Consider the following 13629-nt stretch of genomic DNA (forward strand, 5'->3'; position numbering starts at 1 on the left):
CTAACCACAGGCTGGCCATCACTGGGATTCGTGCACAAGACTACAGCATCCTTGCAAGATACATTTGCAACTTACTCCTTTCCTTACCCAGCCCAAATATCCAACTTCAATTACATTCCATAGCCACAAGGGGATATTGAGAAAGTGGACATGACTGACAGCAGCCTGCACGCTTGTGCCTGGTTATTAGGAACAGTGTACAGTGACACTGCACCTCTCCTGGCATCGGTTCCCGTAGGCTCTGTAACAGCTGAACAGTGGCAGAACATATTTCCTGCCTCTGGAGAAAGTAATCCTCATTTGATCTGAAATGTGGACCTGTATTCTTCCACTGATCCTTTTAGAAATTCCAAGTAAAGGAGTGTCTCACTGAGATTCCTGCATCACAATTTCACAGGAGTACGCCTCACACCCTCTGTGCAGGTTAGGAGTACCGTGCAGGTTGGAGCAAGCCATGACTCTTTTAACTTTCCAGCACTCCCTTTTGTACCAGGAGATACTAAAAATGCTCCTAGAAAATGCCACCTTACCTGGTGTTCCTTGCAATATTGACAGCCATAGCTTCACAGAAAAAAAAATAAAATTACAAAAGTGAAAAAAAATGCTATTCACACAACTCTGTTCAACACTGCTAGTTATATCTAGGGGACAATAGGATCCTTAGGACTAGGGATATTTTTGTCACTTGTACTAAGGTTTTCCCACTGCAGCAACATATCTGAGACATTTTCAGCCAACTCCAATTAACTTGGTCCGTCTCCATGGCACAGGTCCCGTTATCTCACAGGACTATGTTGACATAGCTGTACCGTGCCCACTTCCAGAGGAGGGATTGCCACATGATCCTCAGCACACAAACTAATTTGGCATCACCTGCTGTAAGCAGAGGGCTCTCTCTAAGGTGACATTGCCTTGCTTAGTGTAAATACATACTGGACATCACATATAAATACATTTTGAACCTCACATTTGTTGATTTCATGACTTTTATATATGATTCCCTGAGATGATGCTTTTCTGACACACATTTTGTGCAGAAATTCCTCTCTTGGTGTATCATAGAGCACTGTCAGGGACGTGAGACATCCAGCCAAGCATGAAACTGGAACTGGCCCTGTGTCCCAGTGATTTGCCATCTCTTCCTCACGACTTCTGCATCTGTCATCCTATTGCTCCCTCTCCCTTTCCCAGCCTCAGATTCAGTTGGGGATTAGGTGTTCTCATCAGATGTTTGCCAGAAAACATCTTTACATCCTAAGCTCCCCTCAACTTTGAATTAATTTTTATATCTGAACCTGGACTCCTGTTTGAATCTTTATGTTGTGCCTATCTGAACACCTCCAGATAACAATGGACTCTAAATTAATTCTTCAGAGTGTCTTATGCTTTTTAAAATGAGGTTGATTAAAATCTTTTGAATTGCGAATGTTTGGAAGAGATAAATAATAATGTTGCATAATGAAATTTTAGTTCTCTATCTTTTTCAAGGGCTGGTCAAAATCTTCCTAGCATGTAGATGCAAATAGATATACGACCCAAAATTGCAAGAAATTGTATTAAAAAAAGATCTGCTGTCATTTTTCATCATTTGATAATGTTGTTTCTACCATCAAGAGTCTTGCATAAGAGATAGTAGAAGAATCCTCTGCTGGAAATTACATCCCAATGTTTTTGGGATTCTCTACCAAGTGGTATGCAAATGTAAAATGCAATTTTAGAGAAGTTTAGAAAGACAAAGATTAGTTTCTTAAATTATTTATTTGGAATATATTAGGTGTTGAATAACATCATATAGCACAGTGTTATCAGTTGCACCGTATTTGTTCATGATCACACAGATAAGAAATCCCCAAAACACAAAGAAGAAACTTGACCAAAAAAAAGAAATCTTTGGTAGAGAGATCTAGTGAAATACTTGCTGAATGTGGCAGTAGGGAGCCCCTGTACTGAAAGGAGATCAAAGAAAGCGGTGATATGAACCAAAGCAGTAACAAGAAGGGAAGTTTTTTAGCATAGAAAATACAACAAGCATGTTATGTTACAAAATTGCCAGGTTTTCTTTCCCCTTCCCAGTATGACAGCTGCTCACAAGATGTTTTTCCTTGCCTTGGTGATGTGTGTTTCCTAGGATAGCAAGGACTGATAGACCCAATAGCACCACCACGCCTCAGCAGTAAGTGCTCTGATTTACTTAGGCTAATCTGTCCTGCTGCAACTCCAGCAAGCCAGCGGAAAGCTGGGAGGAGAACGTGGCTCATTACATTTGAGGTGCTGTGCAGAAGAGGCTGTGGCTCCATTTAGTCACATTAAGGTGGGCCGAGGTCGGGAGAAGCAAACCATGGGAAGGGCTCTCAGTGCCTTTCCACTCAGCTGCTCCCCCGGGCAGTCCTGACAGCTGACAAACCCAGGGATTAGCAAACTGACTATTAGCAGTGTTCAGAAACTAAATCAAATCAACATGAACCCTTTCCGCTTCTTTTCTTTCCTTCTTTTGGCCAGAATCTATCCACTGGCATGCCTGTACCTTACAGCACCAGTGCTGGATGGGGTGAGCTGTGTTCTTGTCAGACCTTGGCTTTTGTCAGTGCTGAGGACAGCTTGACATTCCCATAGCAGGAGCCAGCCCTGGCTTCTTTGGTGCAGCTCAGCTTCAGGTGCCAAATCCCCTCATGCAGAAGGACCGTACATGTTGCATGCACAAACCCTAGTTCTGCTTTCTGAAAGCACCTCTTTGTCTCATGAACAAACAGAAACAGCCCAGGGACATGCCTTGCCCTAAGGGAGCTACATTTCTTCACCAGTTGTAAACAACTGTCTTTTCTAAGCCTTGACATGTACCTTGGTCCACATGGAAATCAAGAGGGACTTGTGTCAGTGGGAGCAGGATCTCACCAGAAAGCCATTCTACTTAAAGCTGGTGACATTTTCTCTGCTCCTCTAGGCTGCTCGTAACTCACAGGAGCAGACCAGGCCTTGGCAGGCACAGGTTGTAACTCAGGCAGGAAATTAAAATTGATTTCTTTGTGGGCAACAATAACCCACAGTGGCCACTTTCATGAAGCCTCTTTTCATCCCGCTTGTCAGCTAAACACCTACAGCATGGTGGTTGGTGTTTTTCCTACAGGGAAATAACTCACAAATGGAAGATATTTACACCAGTTTCTTTGTGGTTGCTCTGTTGGGCCATTTGGGAATAGTATCCAGGTGGGAGAGCCTCAGCTAGAGCAGGTGAAATCAGGGAGTTTAAGGGCAGTCAGCAAGGTATGGCAGGCATAACCATGGACATAGGCTTGTCCACAAAGGTTTTCACAGCGTATCACTGAGGCCTTTGTCCTGGGACCTCCCTCCCAAAGCAGCACCTCCCTCCCAAAGCATTGCTACAGCTCCTACAGGAGAACAAAGGCATTGAGCCACCAACCTCTTTGATGGGCTTTTAAGGTAGCTGGGGCATAGCTGACCATCTTCCTTCGCATTCACACTGTCACTGCTATGGAGGAGATTTACTTTGCCTATTGAACCCACTGAAACTCATCTATGACAATGTATTTTGTCACTTTAAATTGGCACTTTTTGCTTTAACCTAACATTTAATTTTATTTAATGTGCTTTCCTCTGACACAAGGGATCTGTCCAGTCTGATGAAGAAAGATGCAGCCAGGTTCAAGGACTAGGACTTTTTAAACAAAAGACTCAAGCTAGAAATAAGATTCACAAGTTCAAGAGTGAGTGCAATTAGCCCGTAGAACAACTGGTAGAGGACTCTGTCAAATATCACATCTCTCAAAATCTTTTACTTCTGAGGCCAGATGTCTGTTGTGGACAAATTTTGTGGTGCTGTCATAATTCTTCATCTCAATAATGTTTCCTTGAAATAGCATGGGAGAATAATCTCTTTCCCTGTCAGAAACACTGAATGAATTTCTATGCCCTGATTTATGGAGGAGATCCAGGCAGAAGACTCTTTTGGCTTGGACTCTGCCATGACAGCAGTATGTCCTTCCAAGCTCCCAGAGACCACAAGTTCTCCGTCTGGACTTCCAGGTTTTTTGCACGACCAAGGACTTCCTATCCTATTAAATAAAAATGCAAATAAAATAGCGATAAATATAAATAAATAATCACAATACACAGAGGAGCAACCCACAGATTCTGCCAGGAGAGAGGGACTATCACACTAACACCAAGACTGCACATCTCACTGTCTGCTAGGGGATGATGACTCTGACCAACACTCTGCTATATTGCTGCTCATGCTGGGACAGGAGACACCACAGTTTTCAATCAGTGTCAGCTCTTCCATGCTCTGCAAGTGTGGGGCTTGCTGGAAGAACCCCAGGATGCTGCCCCGAGGTGCCACTGCTGTCTGCTGGAGGCCTGGCTCTCCCAGGACCTTGACAAGGAAGTTGATGTATCTCATGGCCAACCGGAGTGTCTCGTTCTTGCTCAGTTTTTTGTCTGGTGGGTGAGTGGGAATGAGTTTCCTCAGCTTGGCAAAGGCGCTGTTGACATTTTGCTGCCTCCACCTCTCCCTGGTGTTGGTGAAGATCTTTCTTGTCATTCTTAAGGTGCTGCAAAGCAAAGGAGATGGTGAGTGAATGCTGGATACCCCTGGCTTTCACACAGGCTGCTTTTTTTAGGGGCACTGTACCCTCCAGGCAAGTGGTAAGCACAGAGTGGTGGTGTTAGGCTTCTAATTTTTACTCTTTGTGGCTGGCACTCTTGTCCTGCATGTCCTTCACAGAGTCACTCTAAAGTCATCATAAGTATTGGAGAGGCAACCTGATGCCAGAGTTCAGTAAGAACTTCACAAAGGAAATAAAGGAGTTTAATTTCCATATACAAGCATTTGGTGCTGCTACAAGCCCAGCTTCTCCAGGTTCCTCAGAGTTCCCCTGCAACAGAATTCCCAACAGACAATGCATTTGTCATCCCACCAGGCTGTGTGAGAGCCACACAGGCACTTTTTATGGGGGAAGGCAGGCAGAGCCAGCGCAGAACATATCCACACCTCATTTCACACCTTCCTGGAATCTGCTCCTAGCTGGCCCTAGCTTGGTGATTCCTGGCTGAAACGAAGCCAAGTGGACCTTCACCATGGGCCTTCAATGAGCAGCCAGGTAACACCATAGACATGTGTGGCTGTGGTTATTTCAGGAGGTTATTTCCCTTCTCCAAGGAAGCACCAGTCTGGTTCTGTGCCCAGCCCACACTGGCTGCTCACTGCTGGTGTCAGAGACTTTTCAGTCTGGCTTCTGCTTTAGCCTCTGAGAAGTGCCAAGACTAAGCCACAAATGTCATAAGTGCATGAGAGAAAGTGTGATTCCTACAAAACATGCTGGCATTCCAGACAAAACCTCTCCCCAGTTGTTCCCTGTCTACCTTCACAGAGCCAAGCAAAGGGAGCCCTGTGCCCAGAGCAGACCTGGCAAAGAACAGTACTGAGGCAAGGGGTGCACAGTGATTTTAAATGCCATTTACCAGAAAGACTGCCAAAAGTTCTTTGTGTTGCCCCAACCCCTCTCCCACCACCATGGGAAAGTGTCTTCCCTTCTCTCCCATAGCCCTGGAGGAGACACTGATTGCTCCATTTCTGAAGCAGCTCTCTATGCCAATGGCACACAGACAGCTGGAGCAGGGAACAGCTATCCACAGCCAAGAGACTAAAGGACAAATGTTTCCACTTACCCTCTAATGCATGTGAAAAGCTCAGCTTTTTATACTCATTGGCAAACCCTTCTTTACAGTAGTCCTGTAAAGGGGAGTGGGGAGCAGAGGGAACAGCATCCTTCATCCACAGGAAGAGGAAACTTTGGGATGACAGCCCAACTGTGATCCTGCTTCCATCTGAAGCAGCCTCACACCATGCAAGACATCCGGGGTTCACCAAAATACACGGTAAAAGTCCATGGGAATAAAGAAACACAAATGTGACTCACAGTTTAATTGGGATGTCCTGTCAGGGAGCCAAGGCAGGGAAGTTTCTGCCCAGCTCCTTCAAGTTCCAGTCCAGCATGGATTACCAGCTGCCAGGGGAACACAGCTGCAGCACTATAAATCCTGTCACAGCTGTGTTCAGAGACCTATGGTCAGGGATGCAGCTGGTACAGGCACACCCCTGTACACTGTAAATGGCTCCTCACGCTGGCAATACCTCACAGGCTCCTCTTGGCCCTGGCCTTTACACTGCTAACATATTTCTATTTTGGTGGAATACTGAAATTACTGTCATACCTTTAGGGGATGAGAAAATTGTCTCATCAAAATGGCCTTGCTTCATGAAAGGCTCTTTTAAAAAACAAACCCTCGTATTTCAGGTTGCTGAAAGTTTTTCGTGTCTTTTATAGACTTACATTAAGACTCATTGCTTGATTCAAATGGGGATTGTATCTCTCTTTTTATTCTTTTTTAAAAAAATTGTTCTCCTACTCTGTGTATCATTTTTGGTTCGTGCTGTGGGAACAAATCTGCTTGGTACTTTGCACCTACCTCAAGCATGTTGCATGTACCTTTTTGGCAAGAACACTGCCACGTCAGTGGTACAGATTTTAAACACAGCCTTCCAGTGCTCCTCTGTACTGCAGTGTGTTCAGTGCCCAAGGCAAAACTTTTGCCTTTACAGATTTATTCTTCCAAGCAGCTGCTCAGATCCGTGTGAAATTCACAATGCCACCTGCTTCTTTCTGTCTTCTGTTTTGGTGTTTATGTTGTTTGATTTTTTTCTTTTTTTTTTTCTTCTGAAGACATACTTATCTGTGTACAAAGATATTTATTTTTTGTAACATAGGGAAAGTTATTTGGGCTTCCTTTTTTCTTCTAATTGGTTGACTGGACTGTATTTTGCCAGGTCTTCGGAGCTCTGTGCTGTAATTCTGCCATGTGGGTCAATGTTTGCTGGATACCTGTTTACATCTCAGCTACAAATACCAAGAGAGAGTCTGTTTCTTGTCATCCTCCTGCTGCAGACAGTCCCCAGCACAATACTCCAGGAAAGCAGGTTAACACCCAGCCCTGGTGCTGTGAACATGCCCTCTTGTCCTGTTAGTGGTGTTATTGGTGGAAAAATAAACCCAGCCTACTCCTTCAGGCTGTGCTTTCTTTGTCTCTCTACTCATGCCTCTGGAAAGGACAATGCTACGTTTGTGGTCATAAGCCTTGTCAGCAAACAGATGCCTTTGTGAGAACAGCTCCTGCTTTACACTTCAAAAACGTGTGTTTGTATTTCTGACATTTATTCGAGATCTGCAAACAGCAGCTCCTTTCCTTTCCCAGTGCCTCCTCTTGCAGTGATAGCTCTATGGGGAGCTTTGTAAGACACCTCCGTACATCTCTCCACCTTAAATTCCTCTCCTTTTTGTCTTTACTGGTGTGGGTTTCCTGTTGTTGTGCTTGGAGTTTCAGTTAGAAACATAGAAAAAAAGTTATCCTGGTCCAATCCTGCAGTAACTGTAATTTTTCACCGTAGCTTTTTTCCTCTAGTCACCTACACATCCCTCGAGTTCTCTGCAACCACAGCACCTTCTAGTTAAAATGCAGCCAGTTTGCTGGCAAGGGATCTGATTTCCATTTCTTCTGTCTCGTTCCCTTCCTTCTTTTCCTTCCTTCTCTCCAACCTTTCTCACCAAACTTGTCTTTCAACATGTTATTTGCAACTTCAGGTCTTTGCTAATTTTGCACATCTGAGCAATGTATTTTTAAGCTTTCTCTGATGCACTGTATAGAATACATGTCATCTAGTGGTTGTGTGCAGTTTGTATCCCACTGGTCTGTTTTAAGTCTGTGCAGAAGTCACCTGATTGTACATATAATCTACAGATTTATTGCACTAACCTGCAGGTTTGGACTCTGTACCTTCTGCTCACCTTCCCTAACCACGTATTAACAACCCCACATTTAGATGACAATTAAAAACCCAGGAAGATAGCATCTTAGATTCAAGAGGATTAATTCTGCTCTCAGCAATGTAAATCTGGAAGTTTACACCATTTTCACTGGAGGAATTACTTTTAAGGACAAAATTTTGCACTGAGGAAAGGATTTAACTCAGCTCAAGGAGGCATGTCCAGAAGTAGGAGCTAAATGCAGTTTCATGAGCTAAGGTGCACAGCTGCAACATGTGAAGAGAATTGTGCAAAGAAACAACCCCAGTGAATCTGCTCCAACAACCAGAAAGAGAAAAAAACAAAGGAAAAACAAGCCACCACCGCCCACCAAACAGACAACTGAAGGTCCTTCCACCCCCTGCCTACCCACTTGAAAAATATAAAAATGTGTGGTGGGCGGAATACTGGCTATTTTTAGTGCAGCCACGAATGTCGCCAGACAAAAGACTGAACCGCAGAAGAGATGAGGATCTCTACCTAGCAGCAGTTCTCACAGCCTCTCCATGCAAAAGCCTTTCAGGCAATTCAGGCAGCGGCAGCAGCGGCAGCAGCAGAGCAGCTTAGGCACAAAGCTCATCTCTGCCAGACATTCCCCAGCAAATGGCCCCCGAGCCAGCGGTTAATGTCTGAGGGTTGGCAGGGGACTCGCCGGGAGCCCGGCACTCAGTCATAATTAGCAGGATGCTATTAACTAAAGATCTTGGACAAGGAAGTTCCTCCCTCAAGTTATACCTCTGACCTCGATGAAGTTAAATCCATGTTGAAACTGGCCACTGGAGACCTACTCCTGCAAATCTTAATCAGACAGCAGATGCCTGCTGCCACCTAGAATTGGAGTGCTTCTAGTAAACCTGTGGTGCTGCACCATCACTCCACAGGGGAAACCCAGTGCCTGCTAAAATTGGTTATTTAACACATTGCACTGGATTTTGTAAAGTCCCCCCAGCCCTTAAGTAAATGGCAACAGAAGAGCAGATGGTGCCTGTTTCCTCTACCAGGCAGGTGCTTGTGAGCACGATCTGCCGTGGGGAGCAAAGGTTCCCCAGCTATCACTCTTTCTGCTGTGCTTTGTTCGCTTTGCATCCCTGTGATCTGGGCAAGAGGAGAAAGGGGAAACTCACAGTTTCCCTCTACATTTTCACACAAGCCTCAGAGCGTGGCACTCAGCTTCATGCAGAGGGCAAGACTGAGCATTGCTGTCACAAGACAAAGCACTACCTATGGCTAACATGTGACTATTTTTTTTCCCCATTCCCTAGGAGGAACAAACTCACTCCTTGCAGCTTAGCCATGCACTGTTTGCTGTATGGCTGCTTGGATTTCAGGGTCTTTCTTTGGGTTGGGAGGGGAAGAAAGGACAGAGGGGACAGTTCACCCCAGCTTGATGGATTGCAAGAGGAGCAGCTCACCTCTAGGTACAGGCTCTCCCGTCCCAGCTTTCCTCAGCTCACTCTCCCCATTGCTGCCTCCCTGTATCTCAGTACCTTTTCCAAAGTGCCTCCCACCTGAAATCCCACAGGTGCGTTGCTGGACAAGGACACAGAGAGATCTCTGAATCTGAGAGTGGATGCTAGGCTGGCAACCAGGGAGTTGAGCTTCTGTCCATGTTTCCCTGCCATGCATCAGGCAAATTCCTTCTTTTTTTTTTTTTTCCCCCTGCACCTTCTTTTCCCTCCTGCTTTTAAACCGCTGCAAAGTTCGTGGAAAAAATTACTGAATGTGTGTGTGAGCATTTGTGTGTTAGAGCAGACATGAACACAGGATGGCCCAGTCTTTCAGTGCTGGTGTAATGAATGAGAAGAGCCTCTCCCTGCGTTCCCAGTGTGATTCCTAGCACTATCCATGAACTTCATTTTATTTCAAACAAGGTGTGGGAAGAGGAACTACTTCAGGAGTAAACAAGGGCTCCTATCTCTGCCTCATGCCTCTGTTGGGAGTGTTATCCGACAATCATATTGCGGTACGCAGTACAGCAGAGCAGCAAAAGCACTATAAAAACCAGCCCACGCTGACACGGTGATTTACCTTTTTTAGAGCCTGTAAATCTAGGACAAAATGCACATAGTAGAATCTCTGCTTCTGGGAGCCCTCCTGTCTAAGGGCAGCATTTACAGAAACTCTCACAGCCACACTTGTGCTCTCACTGAACCTTTAGGAAAAGGAAATCACTGGAGTCTTCAAAAGCAGCTGTGTGAAGGTCTCAGGATTCAGTCAGCTTTCATGTTTGGGGTTACTATACTGCATGCGATCCCAGTTTCAAGAGAAAGGTCTTTCACCTGACCCAGAACTGCCCCTGGGCTTCTGAGCTTTGTAATCCAGTTGCCCTCCTGGAGGGTGCAGGTCTTTGGCAGAGAACAGCTCTCTGCTTTGTGAGAAATCAGCCTTGTCTGCAGACTCTGCACACTGTGGCATCATGGCCTCTAGGCCTGCCTTGGGAAAGGAAGATCTGCAAAGCAATGGGCTGCCACCCAGATGGGATTTGGGAGAGCACAAAGTATGTGGCCGAGAAGTTGACAATAGCCTTAAAGACGTAGCTCAAGAAAAGGTTTACTCTGTGCATGGGAGTGGACTTTTTTTGGATTTGGGGGTTTCCTGTTGTTGTTGATTTTTTCATGTGGCTCCCTTCTGCTCAGTATGTTTTATGGTGCTTTGCAGAAAGATGAACTATACCAAAAAAATCTCTACACCAAAAAAATAAAGAACCCACTCATGGGCTGCAACAGCTTTTGCTAAATGGAGTTCCAGTGCATTAGCAGGGGCATGACAGCTTGCTAAGCTGAGAAAGGAGCACTTTGCCAGGAGGTTTAGCCTTTATTTGCTAAAGTTGCATTTGTGTTATTTTCTGTTCCAGAGAATCTCAGAGTCTCTCTTGGAAAACTGCTTCTCTGGCCTGAATGGCAGTTCCTGTGGGTTTCCTTTAACAAGAGTCTCTGCAAATTAACAGCCCAAGTACTACATACAGACACTCTCCCCATGTTTTAAGGTAAACACAGAGAAGAAAAACAATTTGGTTCTGTTCCAGGAGTTCTTCAGGTCTCTTTTTTTTGTTCCCCCCTGTTCCACACTGATATTTCTCCCACCTCATTGCATCATTCATTCCTGCCTCCCTCTCTCTGCCACAACGAGGCAGGAGGGCAGCTGTGAATGGCAGAAACCATTTGCCCTGCCTATGTCCACGTCCTCCTTCCTGGAAGGAGAATGTAAGCGAGGAGTGGGACCAAGTGCTGCATGTCTTACAGCTCAGCAGAGAGCAGTCTGCAGCAGCTCACACTGTTAGAGAAGTTGGGAACAGAGAGGACAAAATCCAGGTCTGCAAAGGACATTTGCATCAGGGGAAAGGTAGATTATTTGTTATGCTTGGATGTGGCCCCCAAACAATATTTGCTTTTGCTTTCTGTCCAGGTCTGCTCTGAGGCTGGTAGCAAATCTGTGACTGCAGGCAAAGCAAGACTGAAGGTCTGAGAGCATCCGGTGCAGAGCCCTGTCTTCCTGCCAGACCTCAAACCAGGCTGCTGACCACCTTGGGTCACACCAGTGCCTGCTGTGCCTAAGACCAGAGGTCACCATGAGCAGAGAAACGTGGCCACCACGGCAAAACACAGCTTCCAAAAGTGGGATGCAAACTGCAAGACAAGGAGCACAACCCTGTTTTTCCCTGAATGTCTTGCCACCGATCTCTGTGGGGCTGCTCCTGAGAGAAACAGCAGCACAAAACTCATCCCTGCCTCAGCCACCTGTGTTTAGTCCACAAGTTTCCTGCCTGGCATACTGAGCACTTCATTTTCATCTACTCATATCACAACTACCATAAAGATTTATGTAAACAGACAGTAAAAACAAGCTGCATTTATTTTAGGTTTTTTAATCTGGTTGGTTATCTTTGTGGTTGTTTGTTCGTTTAGTTGGTTTTTTGTTTTTGTTTTTGGTTGGTTTGGGGGTTTTTTTGTGTCTGTGTAAAATAATATAGAAATGCATGATGGAAAAAGATTCTGAAAATGAAATATTGTCCTGTAAAGTTACAAGGAAATCAGGAAGGATAGAGACAACTACTTCAGGAAACATGCGTGTTTTGCTGTTTATTCACTTTCTCTGGCAAATAGTTTTATGCAGAAGGCTGGAAATAGAAACGGGTTTTAGATTGTCAGTTTCAAAAGCTTTGTCACAAATCTGAGAGTTACTAATATTTAACAGTAGAAGTGAAATTAAAAAACAGTTGCTAAGCTTTTCCTCCTAAGTGCACTGTTGAACTGAGGAAAATTCAAATTCTTATGTATTTTACATATGCATCAGCTGTAGCACAGCTGACCTGTAAAGTATGGAGATACTTTTAAATATGTGGGGATTGGAATTTAAAACTGATTCCTTACACCTTTACCTGTTGACACTGTCAGTGAATTTTCACACAGTCTAGTGAATAAGCATACAGCATAAGACTAATTAGTACATGATTATTTGTACTTTTGCAAGGAATTTGTTTTAAATAACAAACAGCATTGGAGAATTCAGTTAAGTTTTAGTCCTTAACTCAGGGAGTCTATGATGCTCTGTCTAATCCTTTTGCACCAGTGCAATAGCTCTGATTTACAGCACTTTGCAGTGCTATAAATGAGTTTGCCTAGTGTTTAATTATGCAGCTATGATGTAATAAAATAGGAATAGTAGGAATAGTTAAGAACCGTAATTAAAATCACTTTAGTTTCCTCCACGTGTCACCACCAACATTTCTCTCAAAAGCACTAAAACGAATCAATATTTTCTTCTGGTAAGGTCCAACTCACTGAATCTCTGCAGATGCTAGGAATTTGGAAAGTTCAGGTACAAACTGTGTCTTCACTTGACGAAGTGCAGCCAGCTGTAAGTGGCTGTTTGTCAGATGAGGTGCCTTACTCTTAAATTTTTGATGACAAGAGCCAGAGGTGCCACAATAAGAAATGAAAATCCAGCAAACTGGTAAAAGGCTACTGCAGAAATCCCTTCTTTTAAGGATATTCCCTGCTCTGAGGGGAAACTTTGGCATTCCTAAGAAAGTTGCAAGATCAGCACGAAAGAGGGGAGGATAGCTGTAAAGAGAAGAGGCCGTTGTCACTTACTTTTCTGGTACTTGTGCCTCTGGAAACCTGGTGAACAGGCAGCAAGATCAGATGCTTCCTATGTTTCTTTCCCGACTGCTTTTCCAGTGCCTGGCCACAGAGCTTGCTCTTGCTGGAGTCAGCTTAGCGCCGGTCCCGGCTGCCTCATTTATAGAGTAGCAGGTCCTTTGTCTGGCGCGTGTCACCACTAGTCCTGGCAATCCAGGGAGCTCGTTTTGCATCTCCCAGGAGATTCTCTCTCTGTCTTGCCTTTTCTCCGCTCACCACATGCCCCCTGCCCTTTTCTGGAGCTGGTATGGGGTGGTAGCTAGAACCATCCTTACCAGCTTTAGTCACTTAGTTAAGTGACTATGGCTTAAGTCAGGTGAACTTTGGCAGGAAAGGATGAAACCAGCATTAGCAATAATGTAATTTTCCACTCTGTTTCCTCTTCTGTTTGAGGAGATTTTTTTTTTTTAATTTTACTTATTTATCCAAATCTGAGCTTGTCAGTGTTTCCAGAGACAGAGCTGGCTCTTTCAAAAGCCCTCTCTAGCATGACTCAGAACTGAGGAACAGGCTGGAGTATTTATTGCACTCCCAACCAGGAGGAGGCTCCTGCTCTGCTCTGACAGGATGTGAGGTGCATTTGGGGGGGTGACCATGTGCAGACAAGTGGA

At 44.8% G+C, this 13629-nt stretch overlaps 1 protein-coding gene across 1 annotated transcript; it reads right to left on the bottom strand.

The window, feature by feature from the left end:
• Window positions 1-1739: 1739 nt before the first annotated feature.
• TAL2 (TAL bHLH transcription factor 2) lies at window positions 1740-13280 on the bottom strand. Its single transcript, XM_042028140.1, has 2 exons — window positions 12971-13280; window positions 1740-4568 (listed from the first exon to the last, which is right to left on the bottom strand). Exon 2 carries the CDS (start codon window positions 4556-4558, stop codon window positions 4196-4198), a length of 363 nt encoding a protein of 120 aa, XP_041884074.1. The 5' UTR covers window positions 4559-4568; window positions 12971-13280; the 3' UTR covers window positions 1740-4195.
• Window positions 13281-13629: the final 349 nt, after the last annotated feature.

Source organism: Corvus kubaryi, unplaced genomic scaffold (assembly GCF_017639235.1).
Source record: "Corvus kubaryi isolate FWS band 111438036 unplaced genomic scaffold, C.kubaryi_AGA036_p1.0 37302, whole genome shotgun sequence".
NCBI lineage: Eukaryota > Metazoa > Chordata > Aves > Passeriformes > Corvidae > Corvus > Corvus kubaryi.